Raw genomic sequence first — 24,548 nt, 5'->3', positions numbered from 1 at the left:
ACATCTAGAATATTTTGATTGGGAATGCGATAACTCTTTGTCAGCTTGTGGTATTCTGCCATCATTTCTTTGCTGAGCTCGACTCCTGTTGCTGTATTTTATGGAAGAAAAGTCAGTAGAGATGTCCCTTAGAATCTTTCAAAATGAAAGGAATGTTTTCAAATACTAGAGTATATGCTGATGAACATTGTTTTCCTCTGTTTCCACCCAGTATGCACAAATAACCTCCCTCAACAAGGCCACATGGAAAGGGCATCCATAAGTTGGGGATCATATCTGCAGGAACTCTAATATGGAACACAGAATCTTTTTTCTAGTAGTGAAAAAAGATGCATACAAGAAAGGCCATTTGTTGGCTTATCAATGCATGTACAAAAGAGGAAAATTTGATTAAAAAAAAAAAACACTCATTATTTGCTTGTGAGTGGATCTGAGTTTCAAATGCTGCAAATTCCTAGCTTCCCAACAAAAAGTTTGGAATCCATTCCCTAGTGTTCATGACTCAAAAATTAAAATAATGTTGAAATGGTCTTTACTATTCAGTAAGTATATTTTCCCTGCCATATCTTGAATGGTTACAAAACAGAAAAACAAATATTATTAGAAACTGTATAACCCCTATACCTTAGAGGTCCACCTAATATCACGAGGCTGAGAATCAACCTGTTGGATATGTCTTGTAGGGACAGTGACAGCTTAAACTAGTTTTTGCATTTTAGGTGATCAAATCAAATTTTACACACTGCCCCTCTGCTCATGAAGTTTATCTCATATAATAGTGACTTTTTCAGACATAATGGGTGTGGCTGCCATGGTAGACTTTCCTAGCCCCCATAGAGGATGTGTACACATGTATGTATATAGGTATTTGCACTTAGGTATACCTAGGTAAATACAGAAGTGCAGGTCCTTCAACCAGTGATTGTGATGCCTCTAAACAAATGTGTGAATTCTATTCTACACCAGTTACATTCAGAAAAGAATGTGCATAAACACACTGATCTTGGGGCAAAGAAAACATTATTTTCATTTACAAAATATCTTATTCAGTACTTACACACTGCGGCAATCAAAAAAATACGATCATTGTTCTGTCTCAAATAACTGATTTCCAAGAACATTGTGGTCTCAGATACATATTCCAATGTGAAGACCATTTCAAATGTGCCTGAGAAAAAAAATATTTTTGTCTGGGTTAGGTAAAAATATGGGTCATAGTACTTAGTTTGCCCTATTCTATATTTAATATGCTCTTGCTCCAATCATAGGTTCTGAGTGTCCTTTACCTTGCCTCACTCTAATACTCTCTAGTGGTCCTTGCTGAATGAGAAGGTGTGCCCTTACCCATAACAGACAATAGAAAAATTATCTTTTTTTCCAGTTATTTAACATGATAGGCTGATTTGGGGATATAACATAACTTCTACCAGAGTTTCTATATATGCATAACCATGCCAGTATATAGTACCAGCTCAGGAAAGATGTGTTTTCCTAGATTGCCTTACTAATTTCAGTCATACTTAATACGTTTTAAGTAAATAAGCTCATACTTACCTGTCTCACATTAAAATAATAGTTATTTTTTGTGGAACTGAGCTTTTTTATACTAGTTGTGATAGACATGGCAGCTAGTATTGAGGTTTTGGAAAACAATGTGTTCCTTGCATGGAAAGTGTGTTGGTGGGTGAGGTGGTCTGGACTGATTAGGCCAGATCCTGCTATCTGGTCTCCTTCTACCTCCCCAGTCTGTGTTGCCTACACTTGTCCATGTCCTGGCGTACACAGCACAGATAGGCCAGTTCCATTTTCCCTTGTTCCTCCTATTCCTCTGGCCTCTGTGTGAGATGTGGAGTCAGGCCTTTTGCTCTGGTGTCTTGACTCACCCCTTGGTACCCACATCCCTGTTCACCTGACTCAGAAGGTAAGTGGACCAAAAGACAAAAACTTGCTTCTTCCTAAAATAGGTAGGCAACAATGCAAAAAGTCAAGGAAAGTCATAAAAGTGAGAGATCACCAAGGATGCCTAGTCTTACTACAGAAGCATGCAATGAAATCATAGAGAAGTCATCAGAAATTTATGCTCAAAATAAAACACAACAACCAATGAGACCTTGATAAGAAATCACTGACTTGATGCAAACTACTAAAGAACCAGCAATTGTATCAAGGAAAGTGAACTAAATTGTCACCTAGAGTCTTTAGCCTTTGGCAGTAGGCTTAACTAGGTTGAAGAAAACATTAGAATACTCAAAAAAGATATGAATAATTTGAAGGTAAGTCGAGAATCGGAAGATCTTAACAACCAGTTTATTAAGCTTAATGAAGTCTTGATCAAATGCAAGAATGAATTACAGGAAGCATCAAGAAAATCAGATGATGAATTGAAATCATATCTCAAAAAAGAGATGAAGCTGAGCGTGGTGGTGCATGCCTTTGATAATTCTGGAGGCAGAGGTAGGAGCATCACCAAGAGTTCAAGGTTACCCTGAGACTACACAGTGAATTCCAGGTCAGCCTGAGCAACAGCAAGACCATGCCTAAAAAAAAAAAAAAAAAATGAAAAAGAGAGATGAACACAATAAAAATAACACAACAGAAAACAGAAATTCAAATAAAATTTATTAAAACTTCTCTAGAACCAGTGACCAACACAGTTACTTGTGTGGAAGACAGAACCTCTGACCTGGGAAATAAAATAGAAGAAACTGATTGGGAGGCAAAAAAAAAAAAAAAAAAAAAAAAAAAAACTTTGCTAACTTCAAACGCCAACTCAACAGAATATGAGGGAACTGTGATACATCCTAAAACAACCAAACATTCAGAACATGGGTATATCGGGCTAGAGGCATACAAAACATACCCAACAATTGTTTTGATGAAAATTTCTGAATCTTACCAAACAGACATGCATCCAGGCACAAGAAGCCCACAGAACACCAAGAAGGTAGGACCAAAGTACAAAGTCTATAAGATACATCATCGTTAAAACTCTTAACAATGAAAACAAAGGGAGTGTTAAAAGTAATGAGAGAAAAGTAATTTACGGCATACAAAGGAAACCTCAGTAGAATAACATGAGAGTTATGAATGGAATCCCTGAAAGGTAGAAGGGCCTGGAATGGAACACTTAAGAGTCTGAAAAACTATGGCTTCAAAACAAAGTACCCTACCCAGCAAAAGTATCCCTCAGGATAGATGCTGAAAGAAAAATTTTCCATGAAAAAAAGTCTACTCTACAATTATGACCAGAAAGCCAAACCTACAGAGAATACATGAGGGAATATTCCACACAGGACAATCAAAAACCTTTGGAAAGCAATATGGAGACACCTGAAAAAGCTGACTATAGAGATACCAACAGACCTAGTTATTCCCTTACTGGGCATCCACCCTAAAACCTTCAAACCACAGGCCAGAGTGATTTGCTCAACCATGTTTGTAGCAGCTCAATTCATAATAGCTAAGAGCTGGAATCAACCCAGATGTCCATCACTAGAAGAATGGATAACAAAGATGTGGTATATCTACACAATGGAATTCTATACAGCAGTAAGAAAAAAAAAATAACAACGAAATTTGAGGAAAAATGGGTGAACCTGAAACAGATCATCCTCAGTGAACTTACCCAATCACAGAAAAAAATGCCACATAGTCTCACTCATCTACAGCACCTAACCTGAATCTACCCAAGATACCTTACATACCCAGCAAGCATCTCATAGACTATACACTAGGATGGATGGGGAGGGAGGGGAGGGCATAGAAGAGTTGGGAAGCAGTAATCTAGACCCAAACAACAATGGTACCATAAAAATCTACTTCCTAAAAGGCAGACCAAATGGCTAAACCTTCACCAGGCCCTTACAGGGAACACCTGAACCACAAGACACTGGAGAGGGTAGGATCAATTTAACTAAACCTTCTACATCTTCCCTCCCTCCCTTTCCCTCTCCCTCCCTCTCTTTCTCTCTCTCCACGTTAACTCTTGTATATTAGTTATATTCTTCCTCATTTTCTTAGTGGGCACTGACCTGTGACTCACAGTGCCAGCATGGGGCTATCATCCACAATGAGTTTTTTTTTTTTTTTTTTTTTTTTTTTTTTTACTGAGTTTCACATTAGCTGGGATTTTATTTGGTTAAAACCTTAACATTGTCAGTATGAAAGAAATCCAGATGTGTAGCTTTATCTTACTATTTAAATTCTAGGGCATCTCTCCCTCATTTTCTTTAACTTTTTGGTTCTGGGTAAAATTTTATCCAAAAAAGAGCATATATATATATATATAGTCTAAAAACACAAAGCATTGGAGAATGAAATATGAAATTGGGAGTGATTTCAGTTTTGGCGATCTCTGTTTTTTTTAAGCTTATTAAGGACAATAGAGGAATAACAGGATCACTGGCTCTGAATCTAAGAATAGGTATAAAATTAAAAAAAAACCCAGATCCCCATGCAAGCTCAGGAACCCTATTCCTCACATACTCCACAGGAAACAACATGAGTACTTTCAGTAACAATTCAGAATTCATGTTTACCTACTTGCCTCATCAGTGCAAGTTTAGAGTCATGTTTTTTTTTTTCCCTTTGGACATTTATGTATATAAACTCAGGTTAGATAACAACTTGTTTGTAAAAAGTAAAGGAAAATAAAGAAGCAATCATTTTTAACTAAAATCTGTTATTTTTTGATTACTGTTCAACTTGCTATTCTTTAGCAAAAAGCAGTTTCCATAGTGTCCATCTCAGATCTTATTGCTTTACAGTCGTGGCATACCTCCCATTAAAAATAAAAAGATGAAGCATCAATCCAGTGATTAATTTGACATGCCTTTCATTGTGGGGGGGAAGAGTTGGCAAAGAGAAGAGAAAAACAGACAAAATGGTAACTTAAACACTTAATGGTAACTTAAATGGTAACTTAAACACTTCAATGGTTTTCTGAGAGAGAGTGAAAGAGAGAGAGAGAGCAAGAGAGAGAGAGAGAGAGAGAGAGAGAGAGACTATTTTCAGCAAGTGGAAACAAGCACTGAAAGCCCATGAGTCAGGCCATAGCCAATAGCCAATACCATGTTCTATCTTATGTAGCTTTCTATTTTCCCCTTCTTTTTTGCTTTTTTTATTTTTTTTTTAATAAAATCTCTCCCCAAACCATCATCCCTTTTAATCTTCCCCAGACTGGGCTTCATCTTCAGCCCCTTCATCTCCAGACTTCTCAGGTGGAGGACTTGCAGACGCCTTCTTTTCTGGAGGGCTCTCTGGCTCTTCTTCTTCTTTGGGATAAGGCATCTTTTCCTTTGACACCTTTGAAGCTGTGGGGCGGCCCACCTTTCCTTTGCCTTTTACTGGACTTGGCGTCACTGTAGCCTTTAGCCTGGGTTTTGGCATCTTCTTTTCTTTTCTATCAGGTTTGGACTTCTTAACCACCTTTTTGTTTTTCTGTTTTGAAATTCCATAGTCACTGTCATCATCATCTTCCATTAGGAAATCCTCATCGCTGCCAGAATCTTTTTCCTGGAATGGTGCCTCGTCTTCTTCCTCTAGCTCTTCCTCACTGCCCACATCCTCCAAGAGCATCTCTCTCTGTTTAGATGCTGCTTTAGATGCTGCCTGCAGTTGCTGGCGCATATTTTTGTGATCATCTTTTTCATCTTCTCTGTCTTCTGCTGAGTGAGAATCATCTTTCTTGGTCTTCACATCTTTTTCTTCTGAGTCTTCACTATCTTCTTGTGAATTCTTTCCAAATGAGCTTTTGATCAGAGAAACCTACAAGGTTTATTAAAAGAGTGACAGATTTCTGTCAGAGTACTAGATGACCCATGAAAGGTTAGTGGTAAGACCCTATTGCTGAAGACACCATATGCAGCTGACACGTAAAATGGAATGGCATGGCTGGAAGTCAGGAGATAATCAGTCCCAAGTCAGCGAGTCTAGTGCCAGAAGGTGCTACATGGGTGACTGGGGGAAATGACCAAGATCTGTCCAAGCAACTCATTGTCTAACCTAATTAGCAACAAATAACCTGATGTGATGCCCACACAAGTGCAATAGTGGCACACAGACATGGTGGGGAACCAACTGCTCTTGATTTGGCTAAATAATCCCCTCAGTGGTACGGGAACCATAGCTGGAGCTGGGAAACAAGTCAGAACCATATCCAAACATAATCACACTCTCCAATATCAAGCTACCATCAGTCATGGGGTACAAGAGGGCCTACACCTATTAAACCCTCTAAAAAAAACAAAGTAAGGGTTATCTCATTTGTCTTGGTGCTAACTTACTCTCCATTGGAGAATCTGCTTCTCCTTTTCAGATAGATGTAGATATAAGGAGAGAGCTGCCCCATCATACCTCCTAAGGGCCCTGATTGAAACTAAGGAAAATTGGTGAAAGAAGCAAGGGTGCTGTTTTCCTGATGAACCAGATAGCAGCACAAGGGGGAAGGAGACTAACACAGAGAAAAATCAACTCCTACCAAATCAGAGAGCCAGAGCCTCAGAGGCCCCCAACACCTCATCACTGAAGCAGACCAAAAATGAACCCAACATGGCTCAGGGAAATTTTGCGGAAGAGGAGGAGGATAGCATGTTAGAGCCACATGTTGGGTCAGGATATGCAGAGACATTTATCATACCAATAACTGTGGGCTGGCCCCACAATGCACGACCCATATACCTCAACAAGGAGGGGACAATGGGGACGGGGTAGGTCATGGATGAGCCTAACAATGGTACCAAACTGCATGTATTTGCTGAATAGAAAACTAACTTAGAAAACAATCTCATAGCCCAGCAAAAAGAAAATCACAATAGCCAAAATAAACCATTCTCAAAACAGTACATAACACAAGGAAGCACCATGCCCCACAAAACTCCTCATCATGGCAGGGATTAATTCAAAGCTCACAGCAATAACTTTAAATATTAGTGGTCTTAACTCACCCCAAAAAGACACAGGTTATCAGGTTGTATTTTAAAATACTGCACCTTTCTATCTTCTGTCCAAGAAACCCACATCACCACTAAAGATAGACACCACCTTAGGGTAAAAGCTTGAATATTCCAACTATATGAATAAATAAACAAGAAGCAGGTATTGCTATATTAATATCTGAGATGCAAACTTCAAAATAAAAGTAATCCAAAAGTACAAAGAAGGCCATTTCTTACTCATCAAGAGAATGATCCAACAGGAGCACATAAAAATCATACATATATATGCCAACCAGGTGCACCACAGTTTATCAAACAAAATCTACTTGACAAGAAAAGAGAAATAAACACAAACACCATCATAATCAGAGACTTCAATACTCCACTATCACCAATAGATCATCCAAGCAGAATATCAGCAGTGAAATAAATATAGCTCAACACCATCATAGATCAACTAGACCTAACAGACATGGACAGAACTTTCCACCCCAGCCCTACAGAATATACATTCTTCTCAGCAGCCCATGGAACCTTCTAAAAATTGACTATATTTTAGGCCATAAAGCATTCTCTCATAAAGTCAGGAAAATTGAAGTAACTTCCTGCATCGTGACAGATCACAATGCGTTGAAGCTAGGAATCAACAGCAAGAGACACGTGAAGAATTCCACCAAGTCCTGGAGACAAAACAATACACTTTTAAACAATGAATGGATCATGGAAGAAATCAAAATAGAAATTGTAAAATTGCTAGATTTGAATCACTTAATAATGCATCAAAAGCATTATCAACTTTGATCAAGTAGGCTCCATGCCAGGGATGTAGGATAGTTGAATATACAGAGATCAGTCAACATAATAATATGCCACATAAATAAACTGAACCATAAAAATCACATGATCATCTTGATTGATGCAGAGAAGGCATTTGTCAAAATACAATACCACATCTTGATCACAACACTGGAAAGAATAGGCATGGAGAGCTTATATCTGAATACAATAAAGGCTATATAAAAAGCTCCTAAAGCTCAAACAATACTTAATGGGGAAAAACTCAAGGAGTTCCCAGTGAGATCAGGAAGAACATAGGGGTGCCCACTCTCACCCAAGCCCTTCAACGTGGTACTGGAATTATTTGCCCTAGCAATAAGACAGGACAAGGAAATAAAAGGGATTCAAATTGGAAAGGAAGAAGTCAAGTTAGCCCTATTTGTAGATGACATGATTCTTTATATAAGTGACCAAAAAGTCTCCATCCCCAAACATCTAAAGTTGATAAGTTCCTACAGGTAAGTGGCACAAAACAAAAGTAATGTTTAAAAATCAGTAGTATTTCTGTATGAAAAGGACTAATATTTGAAGAAATAAATCAGTGATGCTGTCCCATTTTCAATAGCAAAAAAAAACTTGGAATAACACTAACAAAGGATGTGAAAGACACATATAATGAAAACATAAACACACTCAAGAAAGAAATAGAGCAGGGCTTGATAAGATGGGTAGGTAGAATTAATATTGTGAAAATGGCAATTCTACCCAATCCAATATAGGGAGTTAATGCAATGCCAATAAAATACTAGCATCATTCTTGACAGAGACTGAGAAATGATATCAAAATTCATATGGAATGACAAAATGCCTTAGATATCCAAACATATCTTCAGCAAAAGAAGCACCTCTGGTGGTACCACCATACATGATCTAAAGCTATATTACAAAGCCATAGTGACAAAAACATCATGGTACTGGATTAAACAGAAACATAGGCCAAGGGAACAAATTTGAAGACTCAAACTTTAGTTGCATGCAAGTATAGCTGCCTGATCGTTGACAAAGGTACACATAATGTAGACTGAAGAAAAGACAGCATCTTCAAGAAATGGTGTTGGACAAATCGGATAACCATATGTAGAAAAATGAAATTAGGCCCGCTAATTTCGCCATGCATAAAAATCAAGTCCAAATGGATTAGAGACCTCAATATAAGTCATGAAATTTTTCAATTGCTCAAAGAAATAATAGGAAGCACTCTGCACAATATAGGACTGGGAAAGACTTCCTGAACAAAATTCCAGTAGCTGAAGAAATTAAACATGCAGTCAGTCAATGGGATCTCATGAGGCTGCAAAGCTTTTGCACAGACGAACATACTATAACCAAAGTGAATAGGTTATCCACTAAATTGGAGAAAGTCTTTGCCAGCTATACCACTGACAGAAGCCCAATATCTAGAATATTAAAGAACTCAAAATCTAAACAATAAAACAATCACACTACCCACTGAAAAAGTGGAGCAGAGAACTAAATAGGGAATTCTCAGAGGAAGAATTACAAAGGGCTAACACACACTTAGTAAAAATTTCAACATCCCTAACCATTAGAGAAATGTAAATTAAAACTACTATGAGATTGCACCTTACACTAGTAAGGATAGCAAACATTAAAAAATCAAATGAAAACAAATGTTGACAAGGCTGTAGAAAAACAGTAACACTAATTCACTGTGGGTGGGGATGACAGCTGGTTAACAGTTGTGGAAATCAATTTGGAGATTGCTGAAAAGGATGGCTATAGAGTTACGAGTGGAAGCTGTTATTCCCTTACTGGGCATTTACCATAAAAGTTCCTCATCTCAGTTGAGAAATATTTACTCAACCACACTTACAGCTACTAATTCCTAATAGCTAAAACCTGGACTCAACTCAGATGCCCATCATTGGATGAATAGATAAGCAAGAAGTGGTATATCTACACAATGGAATTCTACTCAGCATTAAGAAAAAATAACAAACTGAAATTTGTAGAAAAAATGGTCTAACATAGAAGAGATCATACTCAGTGAACTCACACAATCACAGAAAGACAACCACCACATACTCTCACTCATCTGCATTTCCTAATCTGGATCAGCCCGAGTTGCTGACAGAACTGAATAGCATCTTGAGGCTTGGACAATAGGGAGTATTGGAATTGGGTAAAGGGAAAAGGTGGGGTGGGCACAAAACTGGACCCAAAATGAACTGGTACCAAAAAATCCTATATCCTGAAAGTCCAACTAAAAGGTGGAACCCTCAATAGGACCTTAGAGGATGCACCTGAATAGAAGGACAAGGAGAGAGTGAGATGAAACCTAACGTCAAATTTCTCATGTTTTGAGCTGGAGAGATGGCTTAATGGTTAAGCACTTGCCTGTGAAGCCTAAGAACCCTAGTTCGAGGCTTGCTTCCCCAGGACCCACGTTAACCAGATGCACAAGGGAGCGCATGCTTCTGGAGTACATTTGCAGTGGCTGGAAGCCCTGGAACATCCATTCTCTCTCTGTCTCTCTGCCTCTTTCTCTGTCTGTTGCTCTCAAATAAATAAAAATAAAAAATTCTCGTGTTTCTGGTTCATTTCTGGCTTTTTGTTTTTTCTTGCCTTTGGTGCTGGCCCTGATCCATGATGTGTTCTATATTCACAAGGAGCTGATCACCACAAAGACCTACTAGGTCTCACAATACAAACAAGACAGATTTCTGTGAGAAGACTTGATTACCAACCAGTGGTTAATTGTAAGACCCTGACTGTGGAAGACACCAAATGCTGTTGACATGGACCATGGTTGGAATCAGGAGGAAAGCCAGTCCCCAGACAATTAGCCAATCTAGTGCTGGAAGGCGCTACATGTGCCACCAGGGGTGAAGTGGCCAACATCTGTCTAAGTAACTCAAAGTCTAAGCAATTCAGAAATAAACAACTTGACATGATGCTCAGACAAGTGCAATAGTGGCACACAGCCATGTTGGGTAACCAATTAAATAAACAAAATAAATAGAATAATAGTTAATTTGTTTATAACTTTGCTTTTGTATACCAGTTGTTTACAATCATAGCAGATAGTATTGACCTTTTGGAAAATAGTACACACACTTTTCTAATAATGCAAGGTAGTTATAGTATGTACTACTAGCATCAGTGTTACAAATCATAATGTAGACACAGATGTTCATTTCATACAGATAAAACATGTTATGCATATGTCATATATGTATATCATATAATCTGCAGTTATATAAAAATATAATTAACACAATAACATTATCTATATCATTATGTGTAACATGTATGAGATTTAAGATGTACATTTTTCCAATATTTGGAGGTTAATCATACTAAGGACTTACTGCCTCAGCAAATGGGGCTTCCATTTCTACATAGACATATATGCCAAGCATCACAGTGTTAAGACATTTTGTTCATTTATCAAAACCCTAATGTTAGGAATGCATGAAGTATTAATTTTAATTTTAAATTATGCCTTTAAATTTATACAGTGTGTATGTACCACTCTTACTTTTATAGAAAAATAATCAATGCCTATCTTTATGTTGTATATTGTAATGTATTTTAGATGAGGGACTCATACTATAAATTGGATGAACTTCCATTTAAATCAGTTGCATCAATTCGAAGAAACTGCAATCACTACTGTGAAGCTAACTTCCTTGTGAGAATGTGATTCACAAAAGTTGACAAAATCTAAAAGCTGAGATCATTTCTAAGGGTGTCCAGTATGTCTGCGAACATCATACTATGAACAGGGTTGGTTTTCTTCATTTTTTTTTTTTGCTATGAAATGGACAGTCCTCCCAAGGCAATTCAGACATCATCAGTATGTTGTAAATCATCAAAGGTCCGGATTCAAAATTTCTACCTATCACAGACTAAACCTTCTATAAAAGGGGCAAAAATGATCTTTTGTTTGTTTAACCTTGAGAGTTTAGTAACACATTTGTTTTTTTTTTTCCCCTCCACAATTGCTGAGAGGTACACTCACTATTACTCTTTAAGTTGCCACTAATCAAAAAACATCAAAGCAAATTTAGAAAAAAATGCATGGTATATATAAATGAAGCTGTATAAATTGCCAATATAAGATGACTCTCTCCCACCAATTTTCCATGATTTCCCTTCTATCAATAATTGTACAAGCCCAAGCCAAAAACAATGCTATAATGTCTTCCTTAAGTATTCAGTTAAATGAATACTGTCTGAGGTTAGAGAATTTCACAATATGCATTTGTAGTAAGGATCAACCTTTTGTAGAATTTAGATAGCCGTTCTTGTGAAGCCCTGCATTCAATTCATTCTTATAATGTGCATGTTTGAAGCACCCATACTTATAATCATGTGGTGCATAGTTGGTATACTATTTTTGGATTGTTTCAGGATGTGAGATGTGGTGCCACACTAAGATGCTTACGTCAGTTGCAGGTAGTCATGATAATTATACCCACCTACATCTTTATTATAAAATTGTCGGATCCAGACTCTTGGATAGGAATCATATGAATTATCAATTACCCAAAGACCCTTTGGGTTGTTAATTTTCTTTTCAACTGGTTTAATGCCTCGTAGTCTGTTCCCTGAAAGAAGGTCAAAAGTTAACCTCTCAAGCACAAATACTCATCTGTCAGATATTGAAAAAAGCGAAAGGATAGCACATAATACCATCTTGAAGGAAAATACCCTGTGAAGGTTTTTTCAAGCCATACTAAGAAAACAAAGACTTACATATATCGGTAAAAGTCAGAGGTTTGTACTTGGCTGCCTGAAGTCTGTAGAGTCGACATGCTCCATTTTCCCTAAATAAGGTTAGAAGACATCCAGCACATATCAACTAATATTCCACATCAGGTTTACTTGAGGAAGTAGCAGGATTACATTACAGTTGACAGTCTAAAAGGAAACTGTGTTTTCACAGCTTTACTATTTTCTCACATCAACTTCCTCTGACAATTGTCCCACACTTCGATGTGACTTCCTGTGCCACCTGGTGTTTGCAGCTCCTTCCCATTCTCCTTTACATTTCGACATTCAACAACCATCCTCTTTCACTTTACACCATGGGGCAAGTCAAACACACTTTATCTGAATGCATACACTTTGAAAACATCTGAAATACAGTAATTGAATTGAGTTTCTCATTTTTATATCTGCCTTCTGGTTTTCCTCTTCCTGTTGCTTATTCACTTATTGAATACATAAGTTTATTCAGTATGCATTCCTGTGTGTATGCATGTGTGCATATAAAGCTTGAACATGTGTGTGAGTGTTTTCATCAGTGACACATGGCCACACAAGACCTATCACTGAGCTGAAATTCCATTGATTAGTGTGGCTTTGTAAAGCAAAATATCTTGCTCATATTCTCTTCTCTGCTTCCCCAGCACTGGGGTGACAGACGTATGCCAGCCTGTCTCAATTCTTATATTAATGATAGGACTGAGTCAAATGTTCCATGACAGCTCAGAACATATTTTCAACATAAATATGTCTCTTGAGAGTAGTTTGGGGAAAGGTATTATTTTGAGTTGATGTCAACTGGGTCCAATGAGAACACAATTGTAGCTGAAGCTATCATTGAAGTCATTATGTAGCTTAGGTTATCCCTGAACCTCTACTTGTCCCGAATGCTAGTACATATTGGTCGTGATTTCTGGCAAGGGTTAGCATATTAAGGTTGTGCCACATTATTAGGTTCAAATGATGTTCTGAATTTTAAAATTATTCTATTTTTATTCATTTATTTGACAGAGAAGGAGAGAGAAAATGGGCTCATCAGGGCCTACAGACATTGAAGACAAACCCTAGATGCATGTGCCCCCTTGTTCATCTGGCTAAAGTGGGTCCTGGGGAATCAAACCTGGTTCCTTTGGCTTTGCAGTGAATGCCTTAACCACTAAGCAATACATCCTGCCCTGATGTTCTGATTGTTTGCTATAAATATGCATATGGCTGCCAATGTTTTTGTTATTACCACTTTTGTGCAAAGAATTCATTATTCTCTTTCCACTAAGAAGAAATATCAGTGTGAGGTGCCCATCCACAAAATCTGAGGCCATTCTGAATTATAATTTTAATCATGTGTGCTTGTAAAATGTCAGTAATTCATCCCAAAATTTTATTATATTGCCTCTCTTATACTAAGAGTGCTCCATATATTTACCCAGGTCGAGGAGTGGTGACTTGCAGATGAGGATGTCCTCCACCATGATGAGGAGCAGATTCTCCTCTGTTCTTCATGCCAATGAAGTGCATGGTCATTTGCCAGGCTGGATCTGGTATATATTTTTACACTAGCTGTTCTAGAACTCGGTATGTAAAATTCTCATATCCAAAGTGGTGGAGATATTCCTGTATTAATCACTGACATCCTGGAATATGACTGTGTTTCACCATGCCTTCCTACTCTTACAACTTTATGGAATCTTCACTAAACATTACTTGTGTTAATAAGGCAAGTGCCTCTTGCTATGGGAGCACACTGCTTGCTATAGTCCTTGCACTTGGGATGGGAATAAAGGAGGCTCAGGATTTCGAGGTAATCCTCAGCTAAAGATGAGGCCAGCTTGAGGCACATGAGACCCTACATCCATAAAGCAAAGGAATAAAAACCAATTATAGTCCTTGGGTTTGGTGGACTTTCTCCAAATTGTAGGTTTACCCAGAATGAACTTTTCTCACCATCTGTAAGTAGTGACTAAAATGAATGGAATTCAGCATGATTTTCCACCTTGAGCATCTTCAAGATATTACACAATGTCTTCTGGCTGGTACGGAATTGTACCACAACTTCTAACCTTCAGGTTGCATGAATTACCAACAGAAACTCAAATTCTCATGCAACATGAGATATTTCAATGTAAATATGATACAACAATTTAGGTTAGCATTGAAATAGGTCAGTTTTAGTAGTTGAACTTATTTGACTTACCTCATATAAAATGCCATAGACATTTTCTTATAACCGTCATAAAATGAAATATTTCGAAAGTAAAGCCTGAACAGCCCATTTTCATTTACTGCTGACATTTGACTGGAGGCCAGGTAAAGGGTTTGAAAATCCCCTGAAAACTGAAACAAGAATATTCACTTGGTATGCATAGCCAGGTTTCCTGTTTTGCTCTGCAAATTGTACTGTCTCTAGTGAATCATATTTTCCTCCCAGAAAAACTATAAAGCAGCTAATCTGTTTGAGAGGTATCATTGCTAATTCTTATGGATTACAGCCATTATGCAAATTTAGAAAATGGTTCAATCCAATGAACACCAGATAGTACTATCAATATGAATATAGATTCAATTTTGTCAAGCAGCTACAGGAAATCTTAGCAACATCCTCATAGTTATGTTTTTAAAAACAAGTTCTAATATGATCTCTCACAACCCAAGTATATGTACTCATTAATATCTTTAATTTTCTTTATGACACACATAATAGAAGTGAGAAAAGTTAATTCAGTGTAGAGTCTTTATTTTCTCATCTGATTCTTTGAATAGCCCAAAACACAGTTGTAACTACAAAGAGATGTCATGGGATTCTGTACCTAAAAAAAAAATTAAGGTAAAAATAGTAAATATCATCTAAACATGGCTGAAAGCAAATATCATTTTTATGGCAGATTCCTTTCTTTAATATATTGTGCCTGACTCTTCTCGAAGGACTGTCAAGAGAATGATCCAATGTGGAAGAAAAATATGGAATTTAAATTAAAGCTGACTTTATGAATTATTAAAATGAATTAAGCATTATGACTGATATAGCCTATCTAGTTTCCACAGGAGAATAACTACAAAACACAACGGACACATGTGGTCCAAACCCAACTTTCATGCATGTCTATTATTCCGTCAGACGTGGTTAGATGATGTATTTTTTTTGGAAATCCATTCATAATTCTGTAGAGATGGAAGAGCCATTTCACTTGATATGTTCCTATATATGTAAGAAACACTGTGCCTTAGTAGGCAGGGTGGCACACCCCATTTGATGCCAGAATTCTGAAGGCAGAGATAGAAAAGATCTCCCTGAGTTCAAGGTAAGCCTAAGAGTACATATGAACTCCAGGTCAGCCTGGGCTACACTGAGACCCTACCAAAGAACAGCAAAAGCAAAAAGTAAATACAGTGCCTTATATCTACACTGATATTGTGATATTTTCAGTATGAAATTACAACATTTAAAACACTCTTATTCATGTTAAATAGTAATAGAAAATGTGCAAGTATGTTTCATACAAAAATATACTGCTCACCATCCTCAAAGCAAAGAAAATATAAACTAGTAAATACTAAAAGGACTGAGACAGGATGGCTTAATAAAAGAGAGTCAAGTGAAACAATGAGCTTATCTAATGACACTGAGGCCCATGTAGAAGGGTGGCCCACCCAGAGCCATCATCATCTCTACTCCTAGAGCTCATGTTAGACATGGTACCTTCAAAGGTTGCTGTTGAGCACCAACCAGGCAGCTGAGAGCTGCAGCCAGCAGTAGAATGTTCATTCTCCTGGTGCCTGTCTCCACTCTTCTGAGGAAGCGCAGTGCAGCTCTCTTTATGTAGCAAATATGGGTAGGAGGATGCAGTTAAAGCCCATTTGTGAAAGATGTGGAACAATCCATTTGGTCATGGTGACAGTTTGCTTCATGTTCTGTCAATACTTCCTTTTTGGTAGATGGTGTTTGGGGCTGCTTTAACTTGCTTTAATTCCCAATTAATTTAGTGTGAAGAAGGGGATGTGAGGACATGAAAGCTTAATTTGATCTGCATTAAAAAAATACACCTGAAATGTCAAGGACCATAATACTTCCTCACTCATGTGTTCTGAGTTCCACAATAGACAATGGAGTAGGTGTCCACTACAATTTATGTGTCATTTTATTACCTGAGTCTTGTCAAAGTGACTTCCCTAATCCATGGCATTGCTTATACAAGATGAGTCTCATTGATATGCCTATCATATATTACTAACTTTGACATGGTCTAGGGAACACGGACAAACTCTGGTACATACATCTGTTTTATGTTACATGGGAAACCAAGACCTGGGGTCAATTCTGGAATCTGAGGAGCTGGTTATAAAATGACTATAGCAATGATATCAAAGTCTGAGGTTGGTGTTGAGGTGTGGAAAAGCTACGACTTGGAAAGTTGATGTTGAAAAGGATGCTTGGAACTGCAGTTAGTACTAGAGTATGATAACACAGTGCACAGGTGGATGAGGGATAAGTACTTCACTCTATGGTCACAGGGGCACCAGAATATTTAGAGAAATTGGTTGTTGGGGGGGGTGTTCAAAGAGCAAAGGGATGATTGTGGAGGTCAGGGGCATGGAATTATTGCGAAATTATACCAGTGTGGTGGCAGGTGTACGTGTGGAATATTAAGGGTGGGATGAAAAGCAGTGGTCCTAATGTGTGTTTGAATGAAGTTTCTTGGACTGAAGGATGATACCAAGGATCAGAGGGCAGAGCCTGGAATTTTATACGAATCTGAATGCTGTTACTGGGATGAGTGGTTCCAGGCTGGGACATGACCTCAATTAGGATTAGCCTTGGATTACATCAGATTTGTATCATGTTCCAGATGGGTACTGGATGGTGTTGGACTTCTGTTGGTCATAGCAGTTGCTAGGTGACTGTATAGGGACAATATTAGTTGCTGAAATACTCATAGGGTTGTAATTGATTTATGTGTGAACGTGTGACACTGGCAATTGTATGCAGCTGCATTGGGCATTGGGATGTAAGTAGAGTCCTGAAGTGTTCTTGAGCTAAAAGTGGCAATGAGGCCATACATTTTAATTTCTGAGTCTGGTACTGTGTTTCTGAAGTGATGCCAGTGGAAGAGAGAACTGGGAGGGAAGCTATCATCACACCGGTGCTTGGGAAAGATTACATGGCCTGGAATAAATATTAAATTGTGAATGTGAACTGTGGTTGCGGAATGTTACTGGAATTTTAGAAACAACAAGGTTGGTGGAAGTACTCAGAGGTCTGTGGGATGTTGTGGTTCCATGGGGATTAACACTGGGGCTGCTTGAGACTTAAGCACAGGTTATATGGGCAGATGAGCTTACCATGGCACTAGTGGCTGTGCATGGATGAGGTAGATAATATGATCTCAGTGCCCAGGGCCCTCTCAATATATACAGCTGAGTGAAGGTCCTGGACTGTAACATGAAATAGAAGACTATGTGTTACTCCATAATGAGGGGCTTGGGATGTATGAGGGATCCTACTAGGTACTGGTACTTTTCAAAGACCTGGTATCAAGCAAATGAAAAAAAAAAAAATAGCCTATGTCTCTAAATGCTAGATACTTAGGGCACCCATGAAAGAGCAAAATACATTCATTTCTTGAATGCCACCCAATAACCTCACACTGCTGTACCCACTTTTGCATGTGGTAATAAAATGTTGGGATCTTCTGCCTGTTATCTAGTACCAACCCAGATCCTAGATTGCCCCTATACCTCTCATGGTTTATTTTAAATCCAATATTACAAAAAACAGGTAGAGGACAAATTCATTTTCTGTTTGCTTTACAGTGAGACACACTATCAACTCTGGTCACAGCAAAATGAGTACAATTGAAAATTTATTTATTTATTTATTTATTTATTTATTTATTTATTTATTTATTTGAGAGCGACAGACACAGAGAGAAAGACAGATAGAGGGAGAGAGAGAGAATGGGCGCACCAGGGCTTCCAGCCTCTGCAAATGAACTCCAGACGTGTGCACCCCGTTTTGCATCTGGCTAATGTGGGACCTGGTGAACCGAGCCTCGATCCGGGGTCCTTAGGCTTCACAGGCAAGCGCTTAACTGCTAAGCCATCTCTCCAGCCCTACAATTGAAAATTTTAATGTTAATGACATAGTTGAGGTTCAGAGACCATTGAGAGGAATTTTCAGATCTAGCTATAGCAGAAGTGTTAAAAAAAAAAAAAAACCTTCCTCTTTAGCAAGCAAAATGGAATCCACTGTGTGAACACAAACTGATTTGATCTGTTCCTTCGTTATTTCTCACTTCAGGTGTTTGGGTGTTCTATGGCCATTCATAGAAATACTTGAATAGACATAGTCAAGTTCACAAATGTTTTCGTATTCCAACCTTGATGTCTTCTTAGCACTTTCTGTCCTTTGCAAAATCATCAGTGTACTGCCATGACATTTCTTTGTTTGCTGGTGTGGAATGATCTCATAGGTGACCCTGACTATTTGTTTATGGTTTCTCAGTACATCTTTGTTTCAAGTTACTGTTGAACTGCTTCCGTTCACTAATGAAATTATAGTAAGTGAAGCTTAAAGGAAATGGAAACTAGTTTGTGCACATGATAGACCATAGTCCATATGAAATGTGCCAAGGCCAGCAGCCCTTCCAATCATGCCCTGTGGGACACATTAGGCCATAGCTCAATGACTATTTCATGTCAAAAACTCAGTGTTTCCAAAGTGACCTTCCAATTTTGAGAATGTATACATATTTTAATATCTTATTTATAATTTTACAAGGTCATTTCAAAAACTTTTACCACTTGCAATAACATAAGTATTGCTGAAATTTATATTATGTATGATTCTACATTTGCATTTCCCCTTTAGAATATTAAAAAATAAATACATAAATTTACTTACACAGAGAAAGAATGAGAGAGAGAGGAAATGTGTGCACCATGGCCTCTAGAAGCTGCAGATGCCTACACTACCATGTGCATCTGGTTTTCTCTGGGTTCTGGAGAAGCAACCCTAGGTCAAAGGCTTTGCACGCAAGCACCTTAACCACTTAGCGATCTCTCCTGCCCATTTCTGACATAAAAATTATTTATTTGACAGCTGGAGAGAGGTAAAAAAAAAAGAGAGAGAATGGACCCACCAGGACCTCCTGCCAGTGCAAACTAACTCTAGATTCATGTGACACTTTGTGCATTTGGCTTTATGTGAGTTCTAAAGATTCAAAACTGTGTCATTACTGTTTTCAGGCAAGTATCCTTTATGTTCTGTAGAATATATTTGATATTAATAATACAAAACCAATTATTCATATACATCTCAAGGAAATCTCTTTTAGTATTTCACAAAAATGTAAAGAACAAAATATGGGATACCTATATTCTAATCAAGAATATTTCCCTGGACATGAAATCTAGGTATAATTTGTTATGTATTTACAGACATTGTGTGAATGCATTGTAATTCACACCATCAGACATGAAAATCCTTTTTATTATTTCTAAATATATGCCTTCCCTGTTTATAGTCACTGATATTTGATTTATGTTTCTAAGTCTCACTTATAAATTGACATCCCAGTCTATGTCTTTGTGAAATCACTCATAGGGATTGTCATGAAAGAGTTGACTTAATGTAAAGCACGGCTAACTGTGAACGTTTCTGTAAGAATTGAAGAAATTGGTACAAGAATAGTGATGGGACTCTGACTCCAATAATAAAATTAAGAATCAAATGGAACATGAGATTTCACAAAGATAATGAGATAAAATATGAACGTGGATACAGCTGCCAGCAGCAGGATTGTCTTCTTGACCTTGTGCATCTCCTCTTCTGCAGAAGCTCAGCCTACTTCCTTTGCTGGAGAATCTAAAATAAAGATGCACTAATGTCCTTCCTCTGCTTACATCAAATGGAATCAACCAACTGTTCACCCTGATGGTTGAGGGATGATTTTTCCCAAAAGGTCCTTTTTGGCAGCCAGTGTTCATCTCTGTTTAACACTGGTTCATTTTCTATATCAGATTAATAATGGCAAAAGCTTAATATGACCTTGATTGGTGGCATTAAGTTCATAAAAGAGCACAATCCTCACACAATATTTCCTAATAATCAATGTTTCATAAATATGGGATGGAGAGATTGCTCAGCAGTTAAGGTGCTTGCCTGCAGAGCCTAACTACTCAGGTTAGACTCCTATGAACCCACGGAAAGCAAGCTGCACAAAGTGGAATATGCATCTGATATAAATTTGCAGCAGATGGAGGCCCTGGTATGCTCATTCTCTCTCTCTCTCTCTCTCTCTCTCTCTCTGTCTCGTCTCTCTGCTTGAAAATAAATAAATAAATACTTAAAGATTTTTTTACTAAATTTTATGATGAGACCTATGCAATTGTGAATTAATTGTGATGTGTACTTCAACAAGTCCTATTTCACTTGATCAATTCAACAAAATACTTGAGGCTTAATAAGATTTTTAAATTAGATATCTATACCATGAATAAAGCATATCAACTACCCAGCATAGGTGACTCTATGTATGGGATTGTTTTTCACCTTTTAATGGAATTTTCTCATATAATTTGTTTTTTTCTTTTCTTTTTTAAATTAGTTTTGTATTCAGCAAATACAGGCAGTTTGGTACCATTATTAGGCTCATCCGTGGCCTACCCCCTCCCTATTGGCCCCTCCTTGTGGAGGTATATGGTTCATGCATTGTGGAGTTAACCCACAGTTATTGGGATGATAAACGTCTGCATATCTTGACCCAACATGTGGGTCTGACATTCTTTCTGCCCCGTCATCTGCAAAATTTCCCTGAGCCATATTGGGTTCATTTTTGGTGTGCTTCAGTGATGAGGAGTTGGGGGCCTCTGGGGCTCTGGCTCTCTGATGTGGTAGGAGTTGATTTTTCTCTGTGTTGTTCTCCTTCACTCTTGTGCTGGTATCCTGTTCATCAGGAGAACAGCACCCTTGCTTGTTTCACCTAAGGATCTGCACCTATCTGAAAAAACGAAGCAGATTCTCCAACGGACAGTAAGCTAGCACGAGGACAAATAAGATAACCTTGACTTTTGTATAGAGTTTAATAGGTGTAGGCCCTCTTGGACCCCATGGTTGCTGGTAGCTTGATACTGGAGAGTGGGCTTACGCTTGGATATGGTTCTGACTTCTTGTTCCAGCTATGGGTCCTGTACCACTGAGGGGATCAGTTAGCCAAATCAAGAGCAATTGGTTCCCCCTGCCCCATGGCTGTGTGTCACTATTGCAGTTGTGTGGGCATCACAACGAGTTATTTGCTGCCAAGTAGGTTATAACATGAGTTGCTTGGACAGATATTGAACACTTCGACCAGTCACCCATGTAGCACCTTCTGTCACTACACACACTGACTGTCTGGGGACAGACTCTCTCCTTGCTTCCAGCCATACCGTTCCATTGTGTTAGCTCCATATGACGTCTTCAGCAATAGGGTCTTACCACTAACCTGTGGTGGGTCATCTAATACTCTGACAGAAATCTGTGATTCTTTTAGGAAACCTTGTAGTTCTCTCTGATCAAAAGCTCATTGTGGATGATAGCCCCATGCTGTTACTGGGAGTTACATGTCAGTGCCCACTAAGAAAATGAGGAAAAAGAATATACAAGAATTAGAGGGATGAGAGAGAGAGGGAGAGGGGGAGCTAGGGAGGGAAGGTGTAGAAGATAATTTGTTCTTTTAAGTCCTGTCTTGCCTGCTCTCCTTTACTGTTATCCCTCCATGGTTTTCCTTCTCTGGCTATATGTTACGTGTATCCTTTTATCATTCTTCTCTAATTTTCCAGCTCATCTCTTCATATACTTTATTTTTTCTTTGTGGTATAGTCATGCTATACCTTAGACTGACCTGGAATTCTCTATGTAGTGGCAGGCTGGGCAAAAACTCACAGTGACCTCCTTCTTCTGCCTCCCACATGCTGGGATTAAAGGTGTCTCACCTTTAATAGCTGGCTGGCTATCATAGTGCTGGCAAGTACTATGCAGGCTTCTGGGGGAGAAAATTATCAACAGCTTTAAGAGATAGTGGATCCACTCTGTGGTCTGCATGATCAACCAGCCATGCAAGGTGTACGTCATAGTGCAATAGAGGTAGGACTGGTACTTTCTTAACCAACTATCCCATTGATTGCACCTGAGACACACTCAACATAAGGAATTCAGGCCTGGTACTGAAAACCTAGTTGAAAACCTATGACTAAAATATCATAGATCCTAGAGGGGAATCTAATAACATGGTTTGGCTAAATAAATGTGTCATGCCTGTTTAATTGTCTTCTAAATATTTTTGTTTATGCCCATTTATTGCTTTTGCCTTATTGAGTTAATAAACAAGGTTGCCTTTACAAATAGAATTTTTGGGGGCAGTGTGCAATCCCTTTTCCAGCTTGGTTTCATTCTAAAAACTGGTAGGAAAGTCTTTATTTCAGAATAGAATTTGTTCTGATTGTAAGAACCAAGGTCACAAAAGTGTGGATGAGGGTGGCTGACTGAGAATCATATTATATTGTATTGTATCGTATCATATCGTATCATATCATATATTATATTATATACTTCATTATTGGAGCATATATGGGTAACCATGGCTAGGAACACAGATTTAGGTTTAACCCAAATTAACCTAAATTTCAAGTCCAGTGAGGTTTTTAATAGTGCCAGAATAAAGAACACCATACATTAAGATACTGTTCAAATATATATTGGTGTGAAAATAAGATGAGTGGGTGAGAACTAAATGGAGAAAGCTGTGCTGTAGGCCTCAGATGTTCTCTGAAGATATTGTCAAGTTTACAGTTGGTGGGTGCTGGGGGTTCTACTTGTACATTCCAAAAGGAATTACCTAACAGCCACAGGATGCTAAGTCACAAAGAAAGGGGCTATGAGGACCCAAGATAGTTTGTCCAAGGACCTGAAACATTTTGAGCTTTTCTCTACAGCACTGAAGTTCAATCATTCCTGAAGGAGGTTTGGGGGAAGTAAGTATCACTGATTTCCAGGAAAGATTTTCACACTTCCTGATCCTTTATTGCTTTAGTTAGCATAACTTAATGAACAGTAGGAGTAAAACTGGCACTCCTTTAGTTATATCATTTTACTTCAGATTTTCATTCTTTTCATTGTTGCCTTTGACTAGTAATATCATCATCTTAATTTTACCTTTTTTCACACATATCATGGAAATGACATTTTAATATCATTATTAAAGTGCAGTTGATGTTTCTTCTTGAATGTAGTTATGCTATATGAAGGAGAGGGCTTATTTATGCTTCTGAGGAAATACTTTTTCTCATAATAAATTTTGTTTTTGAAAGTAGTAGTGGTGAGAGCTGTACAGGTTATTCAGTGGTTATTACCTGAGAAGGAACAACTCTCAGTGGAATATTGCTCTTTTCCTTTTCATATATACATGCAATTAACAGTTATTACATAACTTGGTCTTTTTATTTTTTGTTGTCAGTGAATAAAGTCAAGTAAGTACCATTGTCAGCTTCCTCCCTGTTCTTCCCACTCCACAGGGACCCTCCTTATTGGGGTATATGGGTCATCCATTGTGGAGTTAGCCTTTATTTTTGGATACGAGGAAATACCTTTGCATGTCATGACCCAGCTTGTGGCTCTGACATTCTTTCCAACCCCTCTTCCACAAATTTCCCTGAGCCATGTTGGGTTCATAGTGGGTCTGCTTCTGTGTTGTGATCTTGGGCACCTTTGTGTCTCTGGATATCTGGTTTGGTAGGGGTTGATTGTTTTCTGTGTCTATCACCTTCACGGTTGTGCTGGTTCCCGGCTCACCAAGAAAACAGCATTCCTGCATGTTTCTCCAATTGTTCTCAGTTTCAGCCAGGGCCTTTTTGAAGTATGATGGGGTGGTTCTTTCCTTAGGACCTGTGTCTATCTGAAAAACAGAAGCAGGTTCTCCAACAGACAGTAAAGTTAGCACCAAGTAAAGGTAATAACCATTGTTTTTCAGAGAGAGTTTAGGAGAGAGCAGGCTCATTTTTTGGATATGGTTC

General features: G+C 38.2%; 1 protein-coding gene across 1 annotated transcript; it reads right to left on the bottom strand.

The window, feature by feature from the left end:
- Nucleotides 1-5,163: 5,163 nt before the first annotated feature.
- LOC123457051 (nuclear ubiquitous casein and cyclin-dependent kinase substrate 1-like) lies at nucleotides 5,164-12,808 on the bottom strand. The gene is made up of 4 exons (XM_045141149.1): nucleotides 12,702-12,808; nucleotides 12,495-12,565; nucleotides 12,184-12,346; nucleotides 5,164-5,749 (listed from the first exon to the last, which is right to left on the bottom strand). Exons 1-4 carry the CDS (start codon nucleotides 12,806-12,808, stop codon nucleotides 5,164-5,166), a joined length of 927 nt encoding a protein of 308 aa, XP_044997084.1.
- Nucleotides 12,809-24,548: the final 11,740 nt, after the last annotated feature.

This window comes from Jaculus jaculus, chromosome Y (genome assembly GCF_020740685.1).
Source record: "Jaculus jaculus isolate mJacJac1 chromosome Y, mJacJac1.mat.Y.cur, whole genome shotgun sequence".
Taxonomy (NCBI): domain Eukaryota; kingdom Metazoa; phylum Chordata; class Mammalia; order Rodentia; family Dipodidae; genus Jaculus; species Jaculus jaculus.
The sequence above is the reverse complement of the archived record's forward strand: the minus strand, read 5'-3'. Positions and strand labels throughout refer to the sequence as shown.